Consider the following 22648-nt stretch of genomic DNA (forward strand, 5'->3'; position numbering starts at 1 on the left):
CACATTTCTCGAACCGATTTCTAGCATTGAAATTAGAAATAGAGAATTGAATTTCAATCTATGGAAAGAAATGCATGCGTTCACAGTAATTATTGTATTAATTATCGACTATACAAAATCGATTATACAAAGTTTTGAAAAAATTATTTTTTTCGAATAATTTTCGAAATATATACAAAGAGAAGAGAGAATTCATTCTCTATCTCTCTCGGCTTTGCGAAGTAAAAAATTACTAGGATGCGCAGTCTACATAACTCTATGCTCCTAGGATGTTCAGAAAAAACTAGCATTAATTTTGTGGTTATGTTTCCACATGGTTTTATTTATTATGGTTATATTTCACACGAATGTTTTGTGCGAATATGTAAATTAAAATAATATAATCTAATTATTATTCATTGTTATTATAATTGTTAGTAGTTGTTATAATTATTTAGTTAGAGTTATTATAATTGTTAGTTATTCGTTAAATAGAAATAACAAACAAACTTGTTGGCATTGAAATACAGGTATTGTAAAGCTATTTCTGCTTTTTGAGAAGAAATTTTGAAAGAATGGACAAAATAAGTGAAGAGAGAACCTGGACGGAAGCTGAACGCTTGGAACTCGCTGCTAAACTGGATGCTGAATTAGACGAATATATAAGTAATCTAGAAAAGAAGAGCTATACGGAAGGATGGCCGGAAGACAAATGGCAAGAAGAAATGGAAAAACATCCTTTTTTCATGAAAAAAGCGCCGGAACCTGGCGAAGAATTGTCTCCATTGATGGAGGGACTGCAACAGCTTAAGTACGGAGAGGACGAGAATACCCCTGAAGGTATGCTTTTTAACATTATTATTAAATATTATCATGTACTCCCACTATTAATAATAATATTAATAATAACTAATATAAGTTACAGACTGCTTGTTACATTTATACGTAATGCTATTACTTATTGAAATTTTGTAGAACATTTGTAAGTTAATAAATAAAAAAATTTGTACAAAACGTGTAAAAAAATGGAAAAAATATATGTTTAAAAAGATTATAATACATGGAAAATATTCGTTATTGCTTACTATATTATGCAAATTTGCTTTATCTATAGAATTAGCAAACAATTACAAAGAGGATGGTAACTTTAATTATAAATACAAAAAGTATCGTCTTGCCATCCTTAGTTACACTGAGGGAATAAAAACTAAATGCAAAGATGACAATCTGATGGCACAACTTTATAATAACAGAGCTGCGGCTCATTTTATGTTGCAAAATTATAGGTATATTACAGATATCATGTATTAATAATTTATGCTTTTTAATTATTAATGCTTATGTCTTAAAATATTAATACTTTACATTTTATGTATGTTTTAACATGGTAAATATTACAGATCAAGTTTAAATGATTGCAAATTAACTTTAAAGTTAAACCCACAATATTGGAAGGCTTTAAATCGAGCTGCTACCTGTAGTTATCATATTAAGAATTACGATCAGTGCATTGATTTATGCGATCAGTTTCTTAATCATAGTCCAACTGATAAAGCAATACTAAAGTTAAAATCGGGTGCTGCGGCTGCAAGGGTAAGGAGTGTCAATGAATATAAAGTTCAATTACAAAGGCATAAAATTTTAGCTAATTTTTAATGTCAATGTAGGAACGTTTCTTAAGAGATAAGAGAAAACAGGAAAAACTTGAGAGAAAGTTGGATAATGAGAAAGAGAAATTGCTGGAAGCAATTTGGCAGAGAGGCATCAATCTAGAAACAACGGATGGTAAACGAAACTTGGAACTGAAAGATCTGGAGCCACAAGCACCGCAAATAGCGCAATGTAGAGTACATTTCGACGAAAAGGATAAGCTTGTATGGCCAGTGATAATTTTATATCCAGAATCGCAGCAAACTGATTTCATACAAAATTTTCATGAAGATGCATCGTAAGTTTCTTGTCTCTTGAGATATTAAGAATAGGTTTTCCAATATCTTTTTATTTTATGGTAATTAGTCACTGAATTATAACTTAAAATTGCGAAAAAATTTATTTAAAAAATGTGTAATGTCGCAATTATTTTCAGTTTGTATTATTACAGTCTGAAAATATATTTCTTCCTTGTTTGTAGATTAATAGAGCACTTGGCAAAATTGTTCGAAGAGCCTCCGGAGTGGGATGTAAAACATCATTATACTGTTGAAAATATAAACGTGTACTTTGAGGGCAAAAACAAATGCTCCGTTCATAAAGTTGATGTCCAACTTACATTAAATAAAATATTACAGAATAAGCAGTATGTAGAGAATATATATCTTTGAAATTATAACATTATTATATAATTATAACAAAGTTCAGTGTTAACAATGGAAATAAACGTTTCAGATTTATAGTTCGTGGCGGTACTCCGGCTTTCCTGATATTTGTAAAGTCCAGTGAAGCAGAACAATCTTTTTTGACAAATTATTAAATCCGTATATATGTATATTATGCATGTGTACATATTGTTAAGCGTAGTTAACATATACTAAAATTTTCTTTTCTCAACAAGGCTAAAGAGAAAAATTGCTAAGTGTATGTATATAATTTTCTATAATCCCATAGTACAACACAGAAGCTTGTAGCAACGTTGCAATGTGGGACAATTGTGAATACAGTAATCGTCTGTAATTCTAAGTGCATGAAAAATTTTTAACTAATTTTAACGAACCCTGATTCAGCAAGACACAATTGTAATAAACACAACGTTTATTTCTAAAATATATAAAATAAAACTTAATAAAAATTAGCGTCTTATTTTTTTCCAGAAAAGGTAAACTTGATAAATATTGTACTTCTTTTATATTTAAATATACATTAATCGTTTCGAAAAAATTATAATAATAAGTACATTCTTTCACACAAATAGATGATAATAATAATAGATGACAACGATGAGCGAATCTCATTAATAGAAAATACATTATCATTTTAACACACTCGTATATGTGTGTGCGTACATGTATAATTAGTAACATTTATAAGTTAACTAATAATTAATAATTAATAGATTGATAATTGATAAGAAGGTACATAAGGAAACACGCGAAATATTAACAATATACCGGCGAACGTAAACAATAGATCTTGGTCGATTTCTGCCACTAATTCGCTGTCTTATTCTCTTAGAGCGTGTTAGATTTTTGCTGGCAGAAAACAAAATTTCTAACAGACACTGTAAAATCCGTTTCCGCAAGTTTGATATTTGATCCGGTAGGATCAGGTAACTAAGATCCCATATAGCTATAATTTGAGATGCAGGATCTCTTTAAGGGGATGCTGGAGTTGCTAGTGAACTATTTTTTCACTATAGCGATGGTAATTGCGGTTTCGAAAATTCTCTTTATTGCTTGTGCAGAATAAAAAATCCTTTTCCACGAATGAAGTATAGATAGAAAGAAAGCCCGCTCTACAGGACTTTATATTCAAAATGGAAAAAAGTTAAAAACTTGCATTTGTCTTTTCTAACTTTTTTCCATTTTGAATATAAAGTCCTGTAGAGCGGGCTTTCTTTCTATCTATACTTCATTTGTGGAAAAGGATTTTTTATTCTACGCAAGCAATAAAGAGAATTTTCGAAACCGCAATTACCATCGCTATAGTGAAAAAATAGTTCACTAGCAACTCCAGCATCCCCTTAAACGAAATCGGTAAGCGAATCGAGCGACCGATTGCAAAGTGCTGCCATCTGTAGCACCTGTCCGCGCCAAGTGAGGCTGAAGAGCCTGAAGAGAAGGAGGCGAAGGAGCCGCGGTGGCCCGAAGTTCAGTTGGATCTGAAACGCGCGCGCGTGTGTCGTGTGTGTGAGAACTATGTTGGATCGCGAGTGCCGTCGGGCAGGTATAAAGCTAAATTCTCGCCTGAAACGACGTAGTGCAGCAATCGAAGGACTGTCATAAAAATCGTGAGCAAAGTCGATGTGTCGCGCGAGGCCTCTCGCTTACTCGGGCCTGCCGCTCGTTCGAAGGCAGACACGGCAAACGTGAGAGAAGCACGCGCCGTTGGCGGAGCAGCGGAACGGAACACGAACAATGCTGAAGCGACGCAGGCAAAATTTCTCTCGCGTTGCTCCCGTTCCTCGCGGGGATGCACTTCTCGCGCAAATCGCCCTTTAACGCTGCGCCGGTTTTGTTTCGTTGGTGCGCGGCATCCTGATCGCGCTTGAGATCGCCGAAACGAGTGCCCGAGTGCCATACCAGTCGAAGTTGAAGTTGACTGTGAAGTAATTAAAACAGAGAGGAGAGAACTGTGCTCCGCGTGCTCTTGACAGAGAAGTATTGACGAGTGAGGCGAAAATAGCTTAAATTTAAGCTACTTTTAGTTAATTTAATAGCCAAAATTGACTAAATAGCTTAAACTTCGCACTTGAAGTTGAAGTTACCTGTGAAGTAATTAGAAGATTCTGCTTGCTCTTGCTTGACAGAGAGATATTGAAGAGCGAGGCGAAAATAGCTTAAATTTAAGCTACTTTTAGTTAATTTAATAGCCAAAATTGACTAAATAGCTTAAACTTCGCACTTGAAGTTGAAGTTACCTGTGAAGTAATTAGAAGATTCTGCTTGCTCTTGCTTGACAGAGAGATATTGAAGAGCGAGGCGAAAATAGCTTAAATTTAAGCTACTTTTAGTTAATTTAATAGCCAAAATTGACTAAATAGCTTAAACTTCGCAATTGAAGTTGAAGTTACCTGTGAAGTAATTAGAAGATTCTGCTTGCTCTTGCTTGACAGAGAGATATTGAAGAGCGAGGCGAAAATAGCTTAAATTTAAGCTACTTAGTTAATTTAATAGCCAAAATTGACTAAATAGCTTAAACTTCGCAATTGAAGTTGAAGTTACCTGTGAAGTAATTAGAAGATTCTGCTTGCTCTTGCTTGACAGAGAGATATTGAAGAGCGAGGCGAAAATAGCTTAAATTTAAGCTACTTTTAGTTAATTTAATAGCCAAAATTGACTAAATAGCTTAAACTTCGCAATTGAAGTTGAAGTTACCTGTGAAGTAATTAGAAGATTCTGCTTGCTCTTGCTTGACAGAGAGATATTGAAGAGCGAGGCGAAAATAGCTTAAATTTAAGCTACTTAGTTAATTTAATAGCCAAAATTGACTAAATAGCTTAAACTTCGCAATTGAAGTTGAAGTTACCTGTGAAGTAATTAGAAGATTCTGCTTGCTCTTGCTTGACAGAGAGATATTGAAGAGCGAGGCGAAAATAGCTTAAATTTAAGCTACTTTTAGTTAATTTAATAGCCAAAATTGACTAAATAGCTTAAACTTCGCAATTGAAGTTGAAGTTACCTGTGAAGTAATTAGAAGATTCTGCTTGCTCTTGCTTGACAGAGAGATATTGAAGAGCGAGGCAAAAATAGCTTAAATTTAACCTACTTAGTTAATTTAATAGCCCAAATTCACTAAATGGCTTAAACTTCGCAAGAGTGTTGCGAATCTTCCGCTCGTCTTCATTCCGTAAATCGAGTTACGGAATGTAACGGATGTTTTATATCGCTTACTTTGTTTGTCTGCAACCTCGCGATTAATTTATTTTGTAAATCATTCTTTTCAAGGATATATAAATAATAATGACGGGACTATTTGTGTCTATAGAGAGATGATACATAACTGCAATTATTTTCTTTGTTTCTTATGCATTTTGTAGAAAATTACTTACCATATTAAATTTTGATTTAAATTTAATTTCTACATCAGCGATACATAAATAAAAAAGGCGATACAAAATTACTTTCAAACTTTTTCGATCTTGTGCGTGGGCATCTTTGGAGATCGATCGTTTTGAGAGTATCTCGTTGCGAGCTGTCGCGATGAATTTAACAAAAACAAAATTTGCTATAATAATTTTAATCTTATCTAATTAATATTAATTTTATCTAATCTTACACACAAAATTACATGTTAAATGTAGTCTTGATTTATAAATCAATTTATAAATTAGATAACAAAGTTGCTTTCCGAGAACATTCAGTTTCAGCAAAATTATTAATCAAATTAATTTAAGATACATTAGAGTTTATAAAACTATATGTATTATCACAGTTTAAAAATCGTGCGACATTAAATTCCAGTTTTCGCGCGCTGCTTTTGCATTTTCATGCGGTAGTATTGTTCGATCTTTGTAAAGCGAATAATATGTGTAATGATAATGAGCCGATGCATTACACACATCACAATGCCATCGGTGTACAACAATGAAACACCGTTGAGCATTAAATTATTCATGAGGCTGTCGTTGCATTCTACTAATTGACGCGTAACGTGCACATTTCGAAAGTTTCCCATTTGAATATGTTACACTCTGTACTTCCTTGCTTCGGCAGTATGTAATTATATATACTAAAAAATGTTACAATCCTAATTCTGCGAGGCAGAATTTTCATTGAACTTCAAGCCACGATCTTCGTTATGAACCATATCAAGTTGAATCTTGTGCCTTCCCCAACCAATCTGGAATCAGGCTTCACAAAAGCGCGTTAAAGTTTTTATTGAAATAAAACTTTTTTTTAAGATTTTTCAAGTTTTTATGTGAAATAAAACTTATGCCATCGCGAATGTACTTATATTAGCTGCGTAAATTAATTCGGTGCTTTTTTTGAAGAAATTTCGTCGAAATTTTTCTTTTTTGGGGAAAAACTTGTCGACTAAGGCTGAAATCGGTTTAAAATCAGAACGTTTATGAAATTTAAATAATACTAGCGGGAAAATTAAACATAGCAAGTAACGTGATCAGCTGCGTGTCCTAGTTTCGCGCGCAGGACATACCGGGACAAGCCACGATGCACCTTTCCGTCCGATGCCCTGAGAGTCATGCACATCTAGAGGATTACGTCACGCGAGGCATGTATCGTATGGCGAGAAAAATGCATGAACGGTCCGCGCTATTGCTGAACCGGTTGCTGTAGCGCAGAAGAGTCAGCATCTAAAGTAGCGCAGGAAGGAAACGTTATTGGAAATATTATACTTACATACGATAATAATAACGATATGCAAGTATAATTTTTCCAAATAAATAATTTCGATATTTTCAAATAAATAGTCCGACGATTAAATAATAAGATTGACTTTATTTTTAAAAACTGCTTAATTGTTACATTTAAAATTGATTATTTATATTCGAGATACGCTTTAATTGAGGAATCGTATTATGCAATATCGTGAATAAAGAGGCAAAAATATTATCTCGCTGTGATTAAGGCAAAACGTGCATACAAAAGTTTTATGCGAGGGATTGGTCACTGAGGTAATGTTTGTACAAGGGCTAGATAATTCTTAGGGTAGTCTCAGATAATCTGAGGTAATCTAAGGTAATCGTGATACCATGCGCGATATACAGGGTGTCCCATTTTATATTTGTCAGTAAAATATTTCGATACGACGTCGTTTCAGAGAAAAATGTTTCAGACAAAAGTCGTTTGGTTCGAAGGGGGCAAGATGATGATATTCTCAATTTAATTGTAGATGGCGCCACTTTCGAGATTTCATCATGGCGGCCATTTTTTTAAATGGAAGTCGATTTTTCTCTCTAAGTAAAAGTTGTAGCTGACAATGAGGCGAATACAACGGTTTTTTGTTTTTTGAAATTGGACCATTTTTCAGTGAGTTACAGCGTTCCAAAGTATACTGTTTTATAATTTAAGTATACACATAAACCAAATCTTGTATCGAAAAATGTTTCTTACAAAAGTTTTATGACTTCAAGGGGGACATAAGATGCTGCCACTGATTTGACCTTGGGTGCACCTGTCAAGGTTTATGTGAAGGTTAACTTTTTTTTTAATGGATCTCTTTATTTCTCATTATACAGTCTTGTAGCTTATCTCGAGAGCTTTTCAAAACACTATAATAAAGTATTTTTTCGTTAAATATTATTCGAGTTATGAGAACTACAAGTTACAATACTGCCGGCATTTGCATTACCCAAAGTGTACCGTTCTATCAACTATCCTACTTTTAGCGCTACCTAGGAACAACGGCGTGGACGTAGTAGGTTTCTGTTCCCTTCGGGGTGCTTTATTAATGTGAGTCCCCTTGCCTCTTACAATTGGGGTGCTTATTTAATGTGAGTCCCCTTGCCTCTCACAATTGGGGTGCTTGATTTACTATAAATGTTTAGTTTAAAAGATGTTCAATGTTGGCACCGTTAACCTCTTGACATAATCTAATTCTCCGACGAAAATGTTCTTCCAATGACAGTAAAACCATGGAGAGACGCTATAAACTTTGAAACGCTGTAACTCACTGAAAAATGGTCCAATTTCAAAAAACAAAAAACCGTTGTATTCGCCTCATTGTCAGCTACAACTTTTACTTAGAGAGAAAAATCGACTTCCATTTAAAAAAATGGCCGCCATGATGAAATCTCGAAAGTGGCGCCATCTACAATTAAATTGAGAATATCATCATCTTGCCCCCTTCGAACCAAACGACTTTTGTCTGAAACATTTTTCTCTGAAACGACGTCGTATCGAAATATTTTACTGACAAATATAAAATGGGACACCCTGTATATTCAGTATATCTATCCGCCAAGAGACAACCAAATATCGGAAACGCAACCTTTCATATGTTTTCGGGTCTATATGTCCGCCGAGCTGCCTACTCTGTGCTTGATTCTTTTGCTCTGTGCTAGTTTATTATTTTTTTCTAGTTTTATTATCGAAATCGATCAAAATGGAAAATTCTGAACAACATCGAGGGAACTACCGGCTGAAATCAATACGGAAAATACGGCATTGATGAATTTTGACAGTAAATTGAAACTTTTGCCAAGTTATTTGATCGAACTGTTGTAGTATTAGGTAATCTTAAGGAATCTGAGGTAATTTAAAGGTAATCCGTATCAAGGGTAATTTTTGTACACTATAACCGCTAGTGACCAACCCCTCGGTTTTATGTCTTGTTCGAAGATGACAAAAGGTTGTGGCTTGAAGTTCAACGAAAATTCTGCTTCACAGAATCAGGATTGTAACAATTTTTAGTATACATACTTTAGTATATATACTGCCGAAGTAAGAGTACATAGCTTGTAACATATTCAAATGGATATGACAAAAGATTTTAGCGAGGTTTTCGCTCGAATGGCGGTCCATTTAGGTGATTTTCAGTAAGTCTTCAGGTAGAAGAGAAAAAGACAACATTTTTTTTCTTTCAGTTCGAGATTAAGATTTTTTTTATTTCCAATTCAACATTCCGTTGACTCATTTCGTCAGTCGCGAGGAAGGCTTCAATCGAATTTAACAATCGAACAATTATCGATCGATCGATCTTTCGCAAAGTTGATGAGAAAACGTTAAGTCCCTCTCTTCCGCGACTTAAAATCCTATGAATACGGCGAGATGAGTCAAGAGAATGCCTGCGATGTTAAATAAAAATAGACAACGTATCACTTGTTGAAAAACAGGATTGCCTTGCTTTCATCTGGAAGTCGGTGGATAAAATTCTCGTGCCATGCGATGCTGATCAACGGAGAAGCTGCCGGAAGTGACACCTAATGATCGTGTCGCAAAGATTGCTAGCAGAAAATTGGAAACAAATTCGGAAGTGCGTTGGAAGAAAGAGTTGTTGCGCAGCAAGGGCAAGACCATCTTAAAATTAACAATCGTAGATGGAAAATCAGTATTAGGTCCGTTCCTTGCGGTCACGCTACCGCACTCATCTCGCGCTTAGAATCAAACGGATATAGATCGGTCGTTGGAGAGGAAAAGAGGAAGAACGGAAGTTGGCAGATAGAACGAACCGACGAAAGGAAATCTGATGTTCACTTGATAAGGACCAGAAGCATGGTCGAAAGTGCTGAAACGTTGTGTGCTTAGTAATTAATAAAATTCGCCAGATTGGTCGGTTAAAGGAATTAATTAACTCGTTAATTAACGAAAGCGAAGTTCGTGCAACGATCCTGTTTTCTCGTCGAGAACCGTGGAAGGTAATTCGCGAAAAACGGCGAACCGTCACTACGGGGCGTATTACGCGAACTCGTACGCGTGCAGCAACGGCGCACCGAGCGTGTACACCAGCAACGTTGGTTGCTGCACCACCATCAACGGCGGCGGCGGCTTCAATGCGCAGCAGCCGCAACTGCACGAGGACTACCGGCCAATATATTTTTACGTGGCGCAACCGTACACGATACCTTACGCCTTCGCTAAGAGACCGAAGCCCGCCGCCGCACCGTCATCGCTACTGAGGACGGCCAAATCGCGCGGCAATCATTGCTGCGCCAAGTTTCCCAAGCGCCTCAGCAACGTCGACTTTTCGCAGAAGGTCAAGCAAGGAGAATTCTCCCGCAGCCTGAACCAGGTGCACTTCGCGGAGAGGCAGGGTCAAGGTTACTATGCTGTTCTTTCAGTTTCTTAGGAGGGGAGGCTTATTCTCGAACTGCCTCAAATTTCGAAATGTTTTTATTCTCTATCATTCTGGCTGCGTAACTTTATAATGAAATAACTTTGCGAAGAGCAATCGCTATTTGCGGAAAATAAATTTAAGGCAGTTTGAAAGTAAGAACTACATTATTAGTATCTACTTTTTAATTTCTGTTGTTATTTATTAAAGTTTATCCTATGATGTAAACAATTACAAGATCATTTCTTGAGACACTTTATTAGCTACTAATTGTGAGTTTGTAAAATAATTGCGCCATAATTTTCGCATAGAAAGGAAAGGTGTTTGAACAATTGTGGGATTATGCTTTTACATTTACGCATGTTCGTGTATACATAAGATAAGAACAAGAAGTGTAACTTCGACTGGCATATGTTGTAATATATACTTCGAGTAACTCTAATGACGGTATTTAAATTTTAAAGATTTCTCATAGACTCAGAGCTCAGGAAACTTGCAATTTCGATTTAAAACTTCTTTTTTATTTAAATTTAGAACACAGACAAATTATCTAAATAGAAGATTTTAAATTTTATCATGTGTCTGATCGTGCGTTTACTTTGGATTTACATCGTCCAACAGCGTGCGTGCTTTTCCTCCGCTATCTAAAAGAAAACTTTAAATTTCACCAAGATAGCTATTCACGCTTTATTGCAAATGAACTATCTGCTATGTATTTTTTCTAATAGTCAATCAAAGAGAGATTTATGTATTTTAATTATCACAATTGCATGTAAATTGTGAAGGTTTCTTTTTCCTTCTTATTTCACTTCCTTTCTATTAATATTGTAACATAAAAAAGCAAATATAAATTTAATGAGAAAATATTTATAGGAACATTTTTACATATTTTATGTTATATAAGAACGACTTGCGCAATTGGCACGGACTATAACTCCTATTCAGTTAAAGATAAAAAAATTGCATAGGACAAAGTTGAATGGCTTAATGAAGTCTATGTTTGTAGGACCAAAGTTTTTTTTGTAATTTTGCTAAAAAGATCTACCCGTGTAGATTACCTTCCGGTAACTCAAAACTTTGTATTATATTAAGAATTAATATAAAGTTTATTTGAATTTTGCTAAAAAAATTGGCACGGATTTTTCGATCAACCCAATAAGAAATGCTTTTTAATATTTTTTGATTTTGTAACATATATATTAAAAAACGCGTGATAACGCTAATTAAGATAAGAGAGCGATGCAACATTTCTTGAACTTTCGGATGTTTTTCCAGATTTCTTAGAATCTCCAATTTATATCGACATCCTGTCTTTCTCATTGACTCCGAAAAAACTCTGTATTTTATTCAGTATTTAAATTCTATAAACATTTCCTTGTTACATTTTTTTATAACAGTTGTAACATGTTTGGGCAGAAGATTTATTTTTATTTTAATAAGGGTTGCACACGAGATAATATATCTTTCGAAAGTTTTGCTTTCAAAGCACTTTCACGCCTGCAGCTTTTTCTAGGAGACCAAATAATTGTTGCGAAAGCGACATAGTTTCTGATGTGGCATAATTTACATAGCGAGTGTCGTCAAGTAGATTACCGAGATTCATGACGAGGAATGTCTCGTCTTTCTCCGTTTTTTAGTGCGGAAGCGTACGAAGACAAGTTACACGCTTCTCGAATCAACTAAACAAGTGGAGAAAATAGCCTAGAGAGAAAAGAATCGCACTGCGTATTGTAATGTAAAAATCAAAATTTGCGGTAGAAATCAAGAAAGACAAATGTAAAAAGAATTTAAGACTCCAATAAAATGATAATGGAAATACGTAAAAATATAGATATCAAATAATAAGTTATAAATATAGAAAAAATATAAATTACGTATAAATAATTTAATTCTATTACATTAAAATCTTTTATTATTGCTCTGATTATCTTTTTATTATTTTTTTGTCAACGTCATCTTTCCTCTGCTTTGCAGTATTCGCGAACTTCCCGAGAGCCGGAGCATCGTCTCGCGACCCGAGAATGACGTCGATGTTTCGGAGAGGAACAATTTTCGCGACGTTTTTCCTGTCGTTGCTGGGTGGCGGGCTCGTGTGTGCCGCTCTCGTGACGCAGCATTGGGTCGAGGCGCGACCGTGGAGAACGCCGAATCCCCAGGAAAGCGCCGGCCGCGTACACTTCGGTCTGTTGCAAGGCAAAAAGGAACTGAACGTTGCTTACGGATGGAGGACGTATCACGTATCTGGTATGTCAGTCCTTCTCGCCTTTCTCTTTGTGTATGTACATAACGCGGTTTACGTTTTGCTTGTAATCGTGAGATTCCTTGCGTGCTGGAACGGGATATCGCAGCCTCGAGTAGCATGCAAATCTATAATATATTAGGCGTGCAAATTAATGCTTCTTTTTTGAAAAAAAAAAAAAACAAAAAAAAACACCAAGCGCACGCGCGTGCGTATATAAAAAATGATCTGTGTACTTTTATATTTAAAAAATAATGCAATATTTTTCAGTTCCTCAAATGATCCGGCAAGATCCTTCGGTGATGTCGTGGGCTCTCTGGATCGGCACCTTAACAACGACCGCGGCTGCTCTCTTAGCGGCCGCTCTCGCCGCACTCTTAGCGGTTTTAAATACTGCCACTTCACCAAGGTCAAAGATTTTATCTATCCCGGGCGTATACTTTATAAATATATTGACGCGTAAGTATTTTCTAAAAAGATGTAAGAAATCTTTTCCTTTCATTAGCATTATCAAAATTCGAATTTTAATCTTAAGTCATTTTCACAGTCATTTTCTTTCGTTTTTTTTGTTTACTTTGATTCGAGGGATTTAAAAAAATAAAAATATATAATCATGCTTTATAAGGATTTTATCGAAAATATCGATACACCTACGTTTTATATGTACAATGCAGGGTACCTCACTGTTTAATTTATTTACTTTCAGTATTAATGTGCTTAGCAAGCACTTGCACTTGGTTGGCGCAGTATTACACAAGACTGTATGCCAATGTGCTTCCGAAAGAGGATATCGACAATATGTGGACCAGCGAGGGCTCTGCTGAGCTCGGTTACTCATTTTGGTAAGATGTCTTTTTATTAGAAGTAATTTTTTCTATTAAAGGAACCCATAAATTCTCACTTACAATCTTACTTAAAATCTTATGGTATTAGAAGAAAACAGGATATATATATATATATCCTGTTTTCTTCTAATACCATAAGATTTTAAGTAAGATTTTGAAAACTCTGAAATTAATTCTGGAAGTTTTCCCATTTATATTTTTTATATATATATATATATATAAAATATAAATGGGAAAACTTCCAGAATTAATTTCAGAGTTTTCAAATTCTTTTCTCTCATTATCATGTCGTAAAATTTAAATTTAAGTAAATTGATATATGTTTCTCCCCATTTAGGCTCGTCGTTAGCGCTGGTGTTGTGCATCTTATCAGCATAGCGCTCGTCGGCTGGGGATCGGGTAAAAAGAAAGATGATTGTTTGGAACCAATACCGGCGCTTGAAGAAAAAACCGCCGCAGCGATAATGTTATATTAAACGTTAGTATATAAATAACATTAACGTTCACGCGGACATTTAAATATTTCAATTACGCTGAAATGCAAAGGAATTCTGGAATTCAAATACGCCTGTATGAAAAATTCCCGAAGTCGCGAGTCAAGTGAGCGGAGATTAAACAGCGGTATGCTGCCAGATAGCGATATTCGTTCACGCAGATTTGTGCCTCGCACAGTTCCTAGATATCTGCCAAGTAATTTCTTGCCTAGGTATAATTTATTCGTGGCAAATATATCTACGGTCTGAGCATAGAATGTAAGTATGAGTATTTGATTGTGGAAGCGTGAGTCGCGCTAATAGAGAGCGATTCTCGTCGCAACGAGTATGAATGCATGACGTACGAATCACGACAGAGTATTCGTATCGCAAACTTTTTTTAACTGATGTCGGATAGCTCGCTTTTGCATCTCACTGATTTAAAGTAATTTTTGCTTTACGATTGTTCCATTATCATGATAATAGATCTTATAACGATCTATAAAAACGTGCAGATTTAAAAATAAGTTTAAATTAGTAAAAAGTTGAAACGTTATATATTATTACAATATTGCATAAGCGTATATATATAAATTAGATAACAGCATTACAATGGTATTATTATATAGTCCTGTTATAGATATGTGCATCAATTATATTAGATTATACTTTTTTTTACTAAATTCATGAAGAACACGTTTTACTTATGGTCGATTACGATTCAAGTTTCCATACCTCTTACTTAATACCGCGTAAACGGATGAAATTGAGCATGGACAAATATTTTATTGTATGTAAGTTATATATATATTATATTTTCTTATTGATAAGACCGCAATCTGAACAATTACTGTGTCCTTCGTTCAATGAATTTCTATCATTAGATAGTAGTATAAGTATTGATATACAGATTTATAAATTATATGTGCTATTATATTCTAAATTTCCCATATTTCACAGTAAAAATCGTTTTTCTATATTTTATTAGTTTTTTTCCAAGGCGATTGTTTTGACTGGGCTTTTGCGAACGACAATATATACTACGTATAATCCAAATAATTAAAGAAATATCTAATAAGTAAATGCGATGTCGTAAATTCCTAAACTACACGTGGAGCATATCGGAAAGTGTAAATACAATGAAAGAAAGCGCTTGCTCACGAAAAATGTATTTATTATTGTAACGAAATGTTATAATAAAGCGAATGAAATTACATTGTACATTGTCCTCGTGCGTGGTTCGTTTCTCTTCTTCCGTCCTTATACATACATACAAACATATTGTATATACATATGTATAAGCCAGTTTACTCCAATAACTCATGTATTATACAATCCTAAGTATATTACAAAAATCATTAGTAAGTTGTAAGTTCTATCATCGTCGGGAACCGTACATTTTGCTGCTGAGGAAACACGTGACAAAAGACGCGAGATAATGCAAAAGAATTTTACGAAGTAGTAGGACACGAGAGAATTTTATTGATACCTCCAGACCTTCTTTCAACTTTCGCCTTAATTAGATATTTCAAGTACACACGCACATAAACAGGTTCGTTCCTCCTGTTTTGCACAATGAAATCAACATACCTTGCCATCCTATACCTAAGCAAGCATGTATATATGTATATACGTATACATACATACATGCATGTATATATATATATATATATGTATATGTAACATTTTTATTGTTTTCTACAAAGCTTTATTTTTCTAGACAGAAGCAGAACACGTCAGACAGAAGCACATAAATAATGGCTGTAATTAATTCGCGTAATACATGAGGAAGAGTCGCAACTCTCCACTGCTTCCCCGACGTGTCTCACTTTACTGTCTAGAGAGAGAATAAAGCCATTCACGAAACAATAAAAATTGATAGACTTCCGTTATCAGATAAAAAATCTATCTGCCTATAGTATGATCTGCTTCTACGTTAAACGATTATATGATTGGTTGTCAGTGTCAGATATTAGCGCCGACTAACTTTCGACCAGCCGTCATCTTCCAGTGGTCGCCTTCTATCATCAGGTCTAGGTGGAAGTCTGTCATCCTTACGATCATCTCGTCTGCGAAAAGAGAAAAAAAATGCGAAAATAAAAATCTTAGAGTAAAAAACTTTATCGAATGTTTGTAAAACTCGCGGAAAATTTGTTGCACATAATGCAATATTCGATTGCCGTCTGGGTACTCACTCGCGCTTGGGTGGCTCTTTTGGAGAGTCTTGAGGTTCACGTTTTCGCCAGTCCTGACTGATATTGCGTACTGGTTCGTCACGACGATAACCACGACGTTCACGTTCACGCGGCACATCACGTATCTGTAAAAGCAATAAATAGAAATATTGCAAAATATTGTGATGAAAAAGATGTAATAAAATCAAGAAAATAAAACGAGTAAACATTGAAATGTAAAAATTGACATGGTCGTAATACAAAAATAAATCTAAATAAATTAAGGAAATAATACAATTATGTAACATATTTGGACTGGGCAACACATTATTATGCACAAAAGGAATTTATTTTGCCGAGCCAGTGATCAGTGACTCCTGACGTGACGGCAGTCAAAGTGTACATTGTATTTAGACTGTGTACTTACTCCACGTCCATCTATTCCACGGTCGCGATCGCGGTCACGATCACCACCACGATCACGATCACGCTCACGGTCACGGTCACGGTCACGGTCTTCTCTTTTGTCAAAACCACGGTTTTCCAGTCTGTCTCGATCTCTCATAGAATCATCTTTGTCATCGTCCTTCCTCCATTTCTCCATGTCCCGCATAGTATCCTTCTTCCATCTGTCCGTGTCGTCGCTTCTTCTCCATTTATCCATGTCCCGCCGGTTGCCTTCCGGTTCCCTCCTCTTCCATGAATTCGGCTCTTCGATTTTGTCGTCACGTTTTTTCCAACGTTCTGTTTCATTCTTGAACCCATCAGACTCCTTATCGGGATTACGTCTCCATGACGACTCTGTAATATAAATGAAAGTAATGAAAATTAAATCTCTTATCGAATTGTGTAAATGGAAAAAGTATCTATAAATAATAAGATAAAATAATAATAGAGAAGTATCTGAAAATAATAAGATAAAGTACTCACCGATTTTTGAACTATCGCGTTCACGTTCACGTTCGCGTTCACGATCACGATCACGATCACGATCGTGCTCTCTATCCGTACGTCGCCACGTTTCTTTGTCTCTCTGCCGTTCCTCCTCCAATTTACGTTCGATTTCGGCTTCCTTGGCTCTGGCGATTTCAGTTTGTTTCTTAAGCTTGGCCAAACGCTCGGCTTCCTTGGCCTCTTCCTCGGCTCGTCTGATTCTCTCTTCCTCCTCTCTCTTGGCTCTTTCTTCTTCGAGACGTTTCTTCTCCTCCTCCTGTTTGATGCGCAACTCCTCCTGCCGTCTTCGCTCAGCAGCCTCGGCGCGCTCCTTTTCCCACTTCGCTTTACGCTCGGCCTTGCGCTCCATCTTACGTTTCAATAATCGCTTGGCGCGCTCTTCGTTCAATAGCTTGAGAAACTCCTTCAGTTTCTCCAAATATATATTCTTACGTTCATCCAGAATCTTCGCCAGGAAACTGTCGTGATCGTCCTTCATTCGCGCCAGGCGTTCTTGAGTCGCAACGGCTTCCTGCCGTTCCTCAATAGCAGCGGCGATCCGTTCGTCCTCCTGTTGATGCCAAAGCTGCTTAGCCTGTTGCATCCTCTCTTCCACAGCCTTCTCAAGCAATGGGATTTCCTCGAGCCGTTTGGCACGCTCCAAGTAATCGACCTTCTTCTCCTGGGATTTCAGCTTCTGTTGCATCTCCCTGCGCTCCTTTTGCAATTCCTCGGCTTCTCGCGCCGCGATCTGCTCCGCGTCGAGCTTCTTGATCTCGTCCTCGTCCAGCTTCTTCAGCACCTTCTGTCCGTGGCTGGTCTGCGAGATTTGTTGCATCTTTTCCTTGAGATGACGATCCTTGATCTGCTGAATCTCGCTCTGCTGGCGCTTTCTCTCGCGCTCCTCGCGCTCTTGCTCAAGTCGCTTCTGCTCGGCCAGCATCTGCTGCCGTTGCAGCTCCTCTTGTCGGCGCAACTCCTCCTCCTCGCGCACCGTGTTGATGTGCTCGATGTACTCCTTGCGCTCTTCGATGATCTTGTGTCGGCCCAGGATTCTCTGATGCTCCTTCATTTTAGTCTCGTGATAGTGCGCGACCATCGCGCTGCGCAGCTTCTCGCGCTCGAGCTTCTTCTTGTTGGGATTGATCACGTTGATCGCGCGGTGTAACACGGTCGCCATGTTCACCAGCTGGCAACGTATTTGCTCGGAGGGCATCGCTTGCAGCACCGGGCCGTCCGGATGGTCCTCCCGTTGGGCCTCCGAAAGGTCTACTCCGAAATGAATGCACGATTTGCCGTGGTCTATTCTGATCTGCATGTCGTTGTAGCGTACGCAGTCCACCAAGAGGCGTTCCAAGTGAAAATCAGTAGTGAACTGGGCCAGTTCCAGAAGCCTGGAGAACTGTATGGTCTGGTAGACCTGCGAGATCTGATGAACAAGGCGTACGAGCGTGACATCCTGCAAGGCTGGGATGTACTGAATCAGCGGGCTGTTCTCGTCCGCTTGCAACGTTTGAATAACGGAATCGACCCTGCTGCAGAGCTCCAATGGATGGAACTCCACCTCGAGCCACGAGTACAGCTCCTGCAGCTGCGGCGACGCAAGACTGACAACGTTCAAGCGCACGATGTCCTTCAACAGAGAGACACGCGTCGGCGGTTGCGAGAGCCCCAGAAGAGTCGCGAGTTTCTGTGCCTTCTCTAACGGGCTTTTGTCGGTTTCTATGAAACGATCGAATTCGGGATGCGCGGACGGTAGCGGTATCGATAGCGTGGCCAACAAGACGCGATTCGCCATTCGCTGCTGCTCCTCCGAGGACATGTTCTTCTTCATCTCACGCGAGAGCTGCAGCAGCTTGAACAACGCGGCTGCGTGGAACAGATAGTTTCCAGCTTTCCAGAAAACCATGGCCAGCTTCTGGTAGTAATTAGCCATGGTTTTCGGCACGGGAAGCTTCTTCGACAGATTCATCATACCGTGCACGTCCTCCGACGATTTAAAAGCTTCCTGCCAGAGTTCCATCTGTATCGCGGAGTCCAACTGGTTCAATCGAGTCTCTAAATTCAGCTGTTGCGTCTCCGCCTTGTTCATGGAAACGTTCGACACAAGCGGCGGCAGTTTGCATATCTCCTCGAGGTGCTTTCGCAGCTTCTCGCACAATTTACGAAATTCAGTCTTACGACTGTACTCGAGGCAAAACTGGAAGGCCATACGCGCGATGTCGTGATAGAGGGTCTCCACGTGCGCGTTGGTTCTGAGCAACTCCAGGCATTGGCAGTACGACTCCCACAAGAACTTCACCCACGGCGTCAAAATGGTACGGTCGCTCCTGTCCTGCGCGTCCTCTCCGCTGACAGCCGACAGGAGGATACTCTCGGGCGTGGCGAGATTGTCGAGATCGTCGATGTCGATCACGGCCTGCTGGCTCTGCTTACGCGCCGCGTTAGTCTTCTCCTCAGCCATTCTCAGGTAGCCGCGTATCACATTTTCCAAGCTGCCGACGTTGACAGACTGGAACATGTTTCTGTATTGGAACAGGCCCTCCTTCGCTATGTGCGACTTCTTCAGCTCCACACAGAGATCCAGGTATCGGAACATTATGGGCTCCAACACCGACTCCGACCAGTTGTACGTCCATTTCTTATTGCGGAAGACTTCTTGCAATGTGTCTAACGCTCGGGCTGGCTTACCCACTTCAATGAACTCTGTTTGAAGAGAAAACGTGTTCCTTTTAGAGACGAAAATCAGATTGATTGATTTAAAAACAAGAAAACATTGAAGTAACAATAATACAATCCGAATCAAGTAATAAAAGAGATACATCCATGTACAAGATACAATATAATTAAAACTAATTAAAGATATACAACCTGCATTCTTTTTAATTATCCCATAATATATCATAAACTCTTAATAATCTGATTTTGTATAACAAGTTATAAGTTACAAGTTATAAGAATAATTGTGACAGTGTTCATGGTAAATCAGTCATACATGTACCGCACAGTTACTCTTTATGATATGCAATTAAGATAAGAGATTTGCGAGCCACGATTTAAACGTAAACCTTGATTTATGAGTATTTCTATATGCGTACATAATACTAGGTGCGCAAATTAAGTCAGTACTTTTGAAGAGCCTTTGTTACAAAAAACTTCGAAATATTCATCGTCACTTTCTAATCTTTTCTCCATCTATCGGGTAGCTGACAATTCCCTCACGAAAAGAAAGAGGTAGATAAAGCCTCAATTTCTTCAACGAAAAATCATCGAATTAATTTGCACCTCTAATTACACGCATAACCTATACGATTCGTATTACGCGGATTCATACGAGGCGCAACATATCTCCTCCCTTCGAGTTATATGGGAGTTTACTGCAATATTTGCGTCCATAACAAAAATATACAATTAAAAATCGCACATAACAGCAAAAGTCTAAAAAAAGAAAGATTTGTTTTATAAGAACGTATTCACTGATCGACTCACTCGTTCATCTTATTTTAAATATCACACAAGTATTTCTGTGACTCTTATGTAATAAAATATAACTTCTAAAATACAAATTCTACAGTACTACAAACTACAATCCCGTTTATTTTGCGAGCGGAATTAATTAGTTTCGAGCACAAAAAAACGTACGTGCACAACGAAATATCGTAAAACTTCTCACATTTTCAAAGCTCAGCATAACGATGTACGATCTGTAGTTCAATCAAACGTGAAAATTCACTTCTGTCTTCTGCGGCACAGAAGTTCGCAGCAATATTGCGATATTCTTTTAATAATGTTGCCGCAAGTGTCTGTGCGGTAAGGTTCGCTTTACGTGCGATCTTCGCGACAGTAATTACGCGCCCTTCCACGAGAATCCGACGAGCACATCGCCAACGATGCGGCGACGAGTGCGAATGCATATGGCATGGAAAAATGCGCATGCATGCGTGGAAAATCGTGAGATATCCAGAGAAAGAGAGAGAAAGAGAGGGGGGGGGAGGGAGGGAGAGAGAGAGGGAAGTAACGACAGGTTCACTGTACAGCAAAGTGATTAGCATGATTAACACTCGGCGAGCGAGATCACGAGCGAAGATGATCTCCCATTTCCCATGCAGCACGCATCTATCGCGAAGGTTGTCTCGTTTGGCGCTAAACTCCTGACGGACGGGCCCAAGTGGCCCCAAGTGCCCATCAGCCATGTCACGCCGTATGATACCCCGGGCACCAGGCGGAGTCACGCGTCCAGAACTCACCGTTTGCTCGTTTTAGGGCGTTCTCGGGCCGTTGTCCGTAACGCGCCATGTTCCCGCGTCCCGCAATGGCGGCTACACTTGCACCATAAAGACCAAAAGTAAGGTGAGGGATCTCGAGGGAGAATCTGAAGCGTCAAGGTAGGCAAAACGCGCGACAATACTCCGGGCAGGGAAACGCACAAAGTGGTACGAAGTGTCGACCGCGTGTACCGGATGAGAGTCATGGGAATGGAGCAACCACCGAAGACAAGATGGCTTCCCGTACTACGCTAGTGGGACGAGTCACTCGCGAGCCGCTGCTCGAGACGACAAACCAAAAGCCATAAAATAAAACTTGTTTTCGCAGCTGGAATATTACGTACGATTAAATAAGTAAGAATTAAGAAAACTCGATCAGGATTATTTGGGTTGTGACGTATTTACAAGGTCCATATTCATCCATATTTAGAACGCACCGCAACGATAAAATCGCCTTCAATGTAACGTGTGTGAAGTTAGCCCCGCACTTTTTGAATTTCATCTTTTTCTTGATTGTGCTGAATTGTGCTACGTTTGTGCCATATTGTGCCGAAAACCGCAGTTCAATATCTCAAACCGTTTTCGAAAAAAAAAGAAAAAACGAAAAATTTGGTAGCCCCGCACTTTTCGAATTTTGCTGACTTTTTTTTATCAATCTCTTTCCATTTTACCTATTACTTTCGATAGTCGTTAATTTTTCTTGACTAGCATAATTCAGCACAATTTACTAAATTCGATTATGTACCATGGTTTGGACGGTATGGAGTTTTGCATTTTTCTATTCCTAAACCCTAAGTTCCTATCAGCGACTGTTTTGCAAAATCCAGTAATCTGACGAAATTGTGTCATTAGAAAAAGTTGTTGTGCTCGTCGATCGCAATCTGGTACAACCGAAAAAAATTCGAAAATGTCAAATTTTTATTTCGCCCTCACCATTTTTTGGATAACTTTGACTAATCTTCACGATAATCCACGCTTCTTATGCATGTGTTTCGTAGATTTTGAGTAGCACAATCCAGCACAACTCGCAGAATTCGATTATCGTTCGCCGTTCGTAAGTTATAAGAGTTTGAAATTTTCTATTCCTAAAAAACCGTTACACTTCAGTCCTAACTTTCTCTGTACTGCGATATCTAGCGGTCTGAGGAAATTTTGTCACTTGAAAAAGTTGTTGTGCTACTCTAGCACAATCCGGCACAAGTGGAAAAAATTCGAAAATGTCAAATTTTTGATTCACCCCCACCCCTTTTTCATTAATAATTATCGACTCTCAAATTAATTTCCGATTTTTATGCATGTCTCTCGTAGAGAATGAGTAGTACAACTCAGCACAACTCGCAGAAATTATATATTT

General features: G+C 38.0%; 2 protein-coding genes across 2 annotated transcripts; one reads left to right on the forward strand and one right to left on the reverse strand.

Annotated features, from left to right (window-relative positions):
- The first annotated feature begins 263 nt into the window (after positions 1 to 263).
- LOC105277995 lies at positions 264 to 15141 on the forward strand. Its single transcript, XM_011336766.3, has 12 exons — positions 264 to 412; positions 510 to 819; positions 1094 to 1265; positions 1380 to 1572; positions 1647 to 1927; positions 2111 to 2275; positions 2365 to 2440; positions 9904 to 10351; positions 12340 to 12609; positions 12875 to 13063; positions 13311 to 13446; positions 13787 to 15141. Exons 2-12 carry the CDS (start codon positions 555 to 557, stop codon positions 13923 to 13925), a joined length of 2334 nt encoding a protein of 777 aa, XP_011335068.2. The 5' UTR covers positions 264 to 412; positions 510 to 554; the 3' UTR covers positions 13926 to 15141.
- Positions 15078 to 21517, reverse strand: LOC105277997 (eukaryotic translation initiation factor 3 subunit A). Its single transcript, XM_026973908.1, has 5 exons — positions 21277 to 21517; positions 17027 to 19735; positions 16524 to 16897; positions 16118 to 16242; positions 15078 to 15991 (listed from the first exon to the last, which is right to left on the reverse strand). The coding sequence occupies exons 1-5, from the start codon at positions 21323 to 21325 to the stop codon at positions 15895 to 15897; spliced, it is 3354 nt and encodes a 1117-aa protein (XP_026829709.1). The 5' UTR covers positions 21326 to 21517; the 3' UTR covers positions 15078 to 15894.
- Positions 21518 to 22648: the final 1131 nt, after the last annotated feature.

The sequence above is a fragment of the Ooceraea biroi genome, chromosome 1 (genome assembly GCF_003672135.1).
Source record: "Ooceraea biroi isolate clonal line C1 chromosome 1, Obir_v5.4, whole genome shotgun sequence".
Lineage (NCBI taxonomy): Eukaryota > Metazoa > Arthropoda > Insecta > Hymenoptera > Formicidae > Ooceraea > Ooceraea biroi.

Excerpts from the sequence above, each read along its gene's own strand:
- LOC105277995 (XM_011336766.3), top strand. The coding sequence starts at position 555 with ATGGACAAAATAAGTGAAGAGAGAACCTGGACGGAAGCTGAACGCTTG. Across the intron at positions 820-1,093 it reads GGACGAGAATACCCCTGAAG|AATTAGCAAACAATTACAAA; the intron begins GTATGCTTTTTA and ends CTTTATCTATAG. Across the intron at positions 1,266-1,379 it reads TTTATGTTGCAAAATTATAG|ATCAAGTTTAAATGATTGCA; the intron begins GTATATTACAGA and ends TAAATATTACAG.
- LOC105277997 (XM_026973908.1), bottom strand. The coding sequence starts at position 21,325 with ATGGCGCGTTACGGACAACGGCCCGAGAACGCCCTAAAACGAGCAAAC. Across the intron at positions 16,898-17,026 it reads ACGCGATAGTTCAAAAATCG|AGTCGTCATGGAGACGTAAT; the intron begins GTGAGTACTTTA and ends TTTATATTACAG. Across the intron at positions 16,243-16,523 it reads GTGGAATAGATGGACGTGGA|ATACGTGATGTGCCGCGTGA; the intron begins GTAAGTACACAG and ends TTGCTTTTACAG.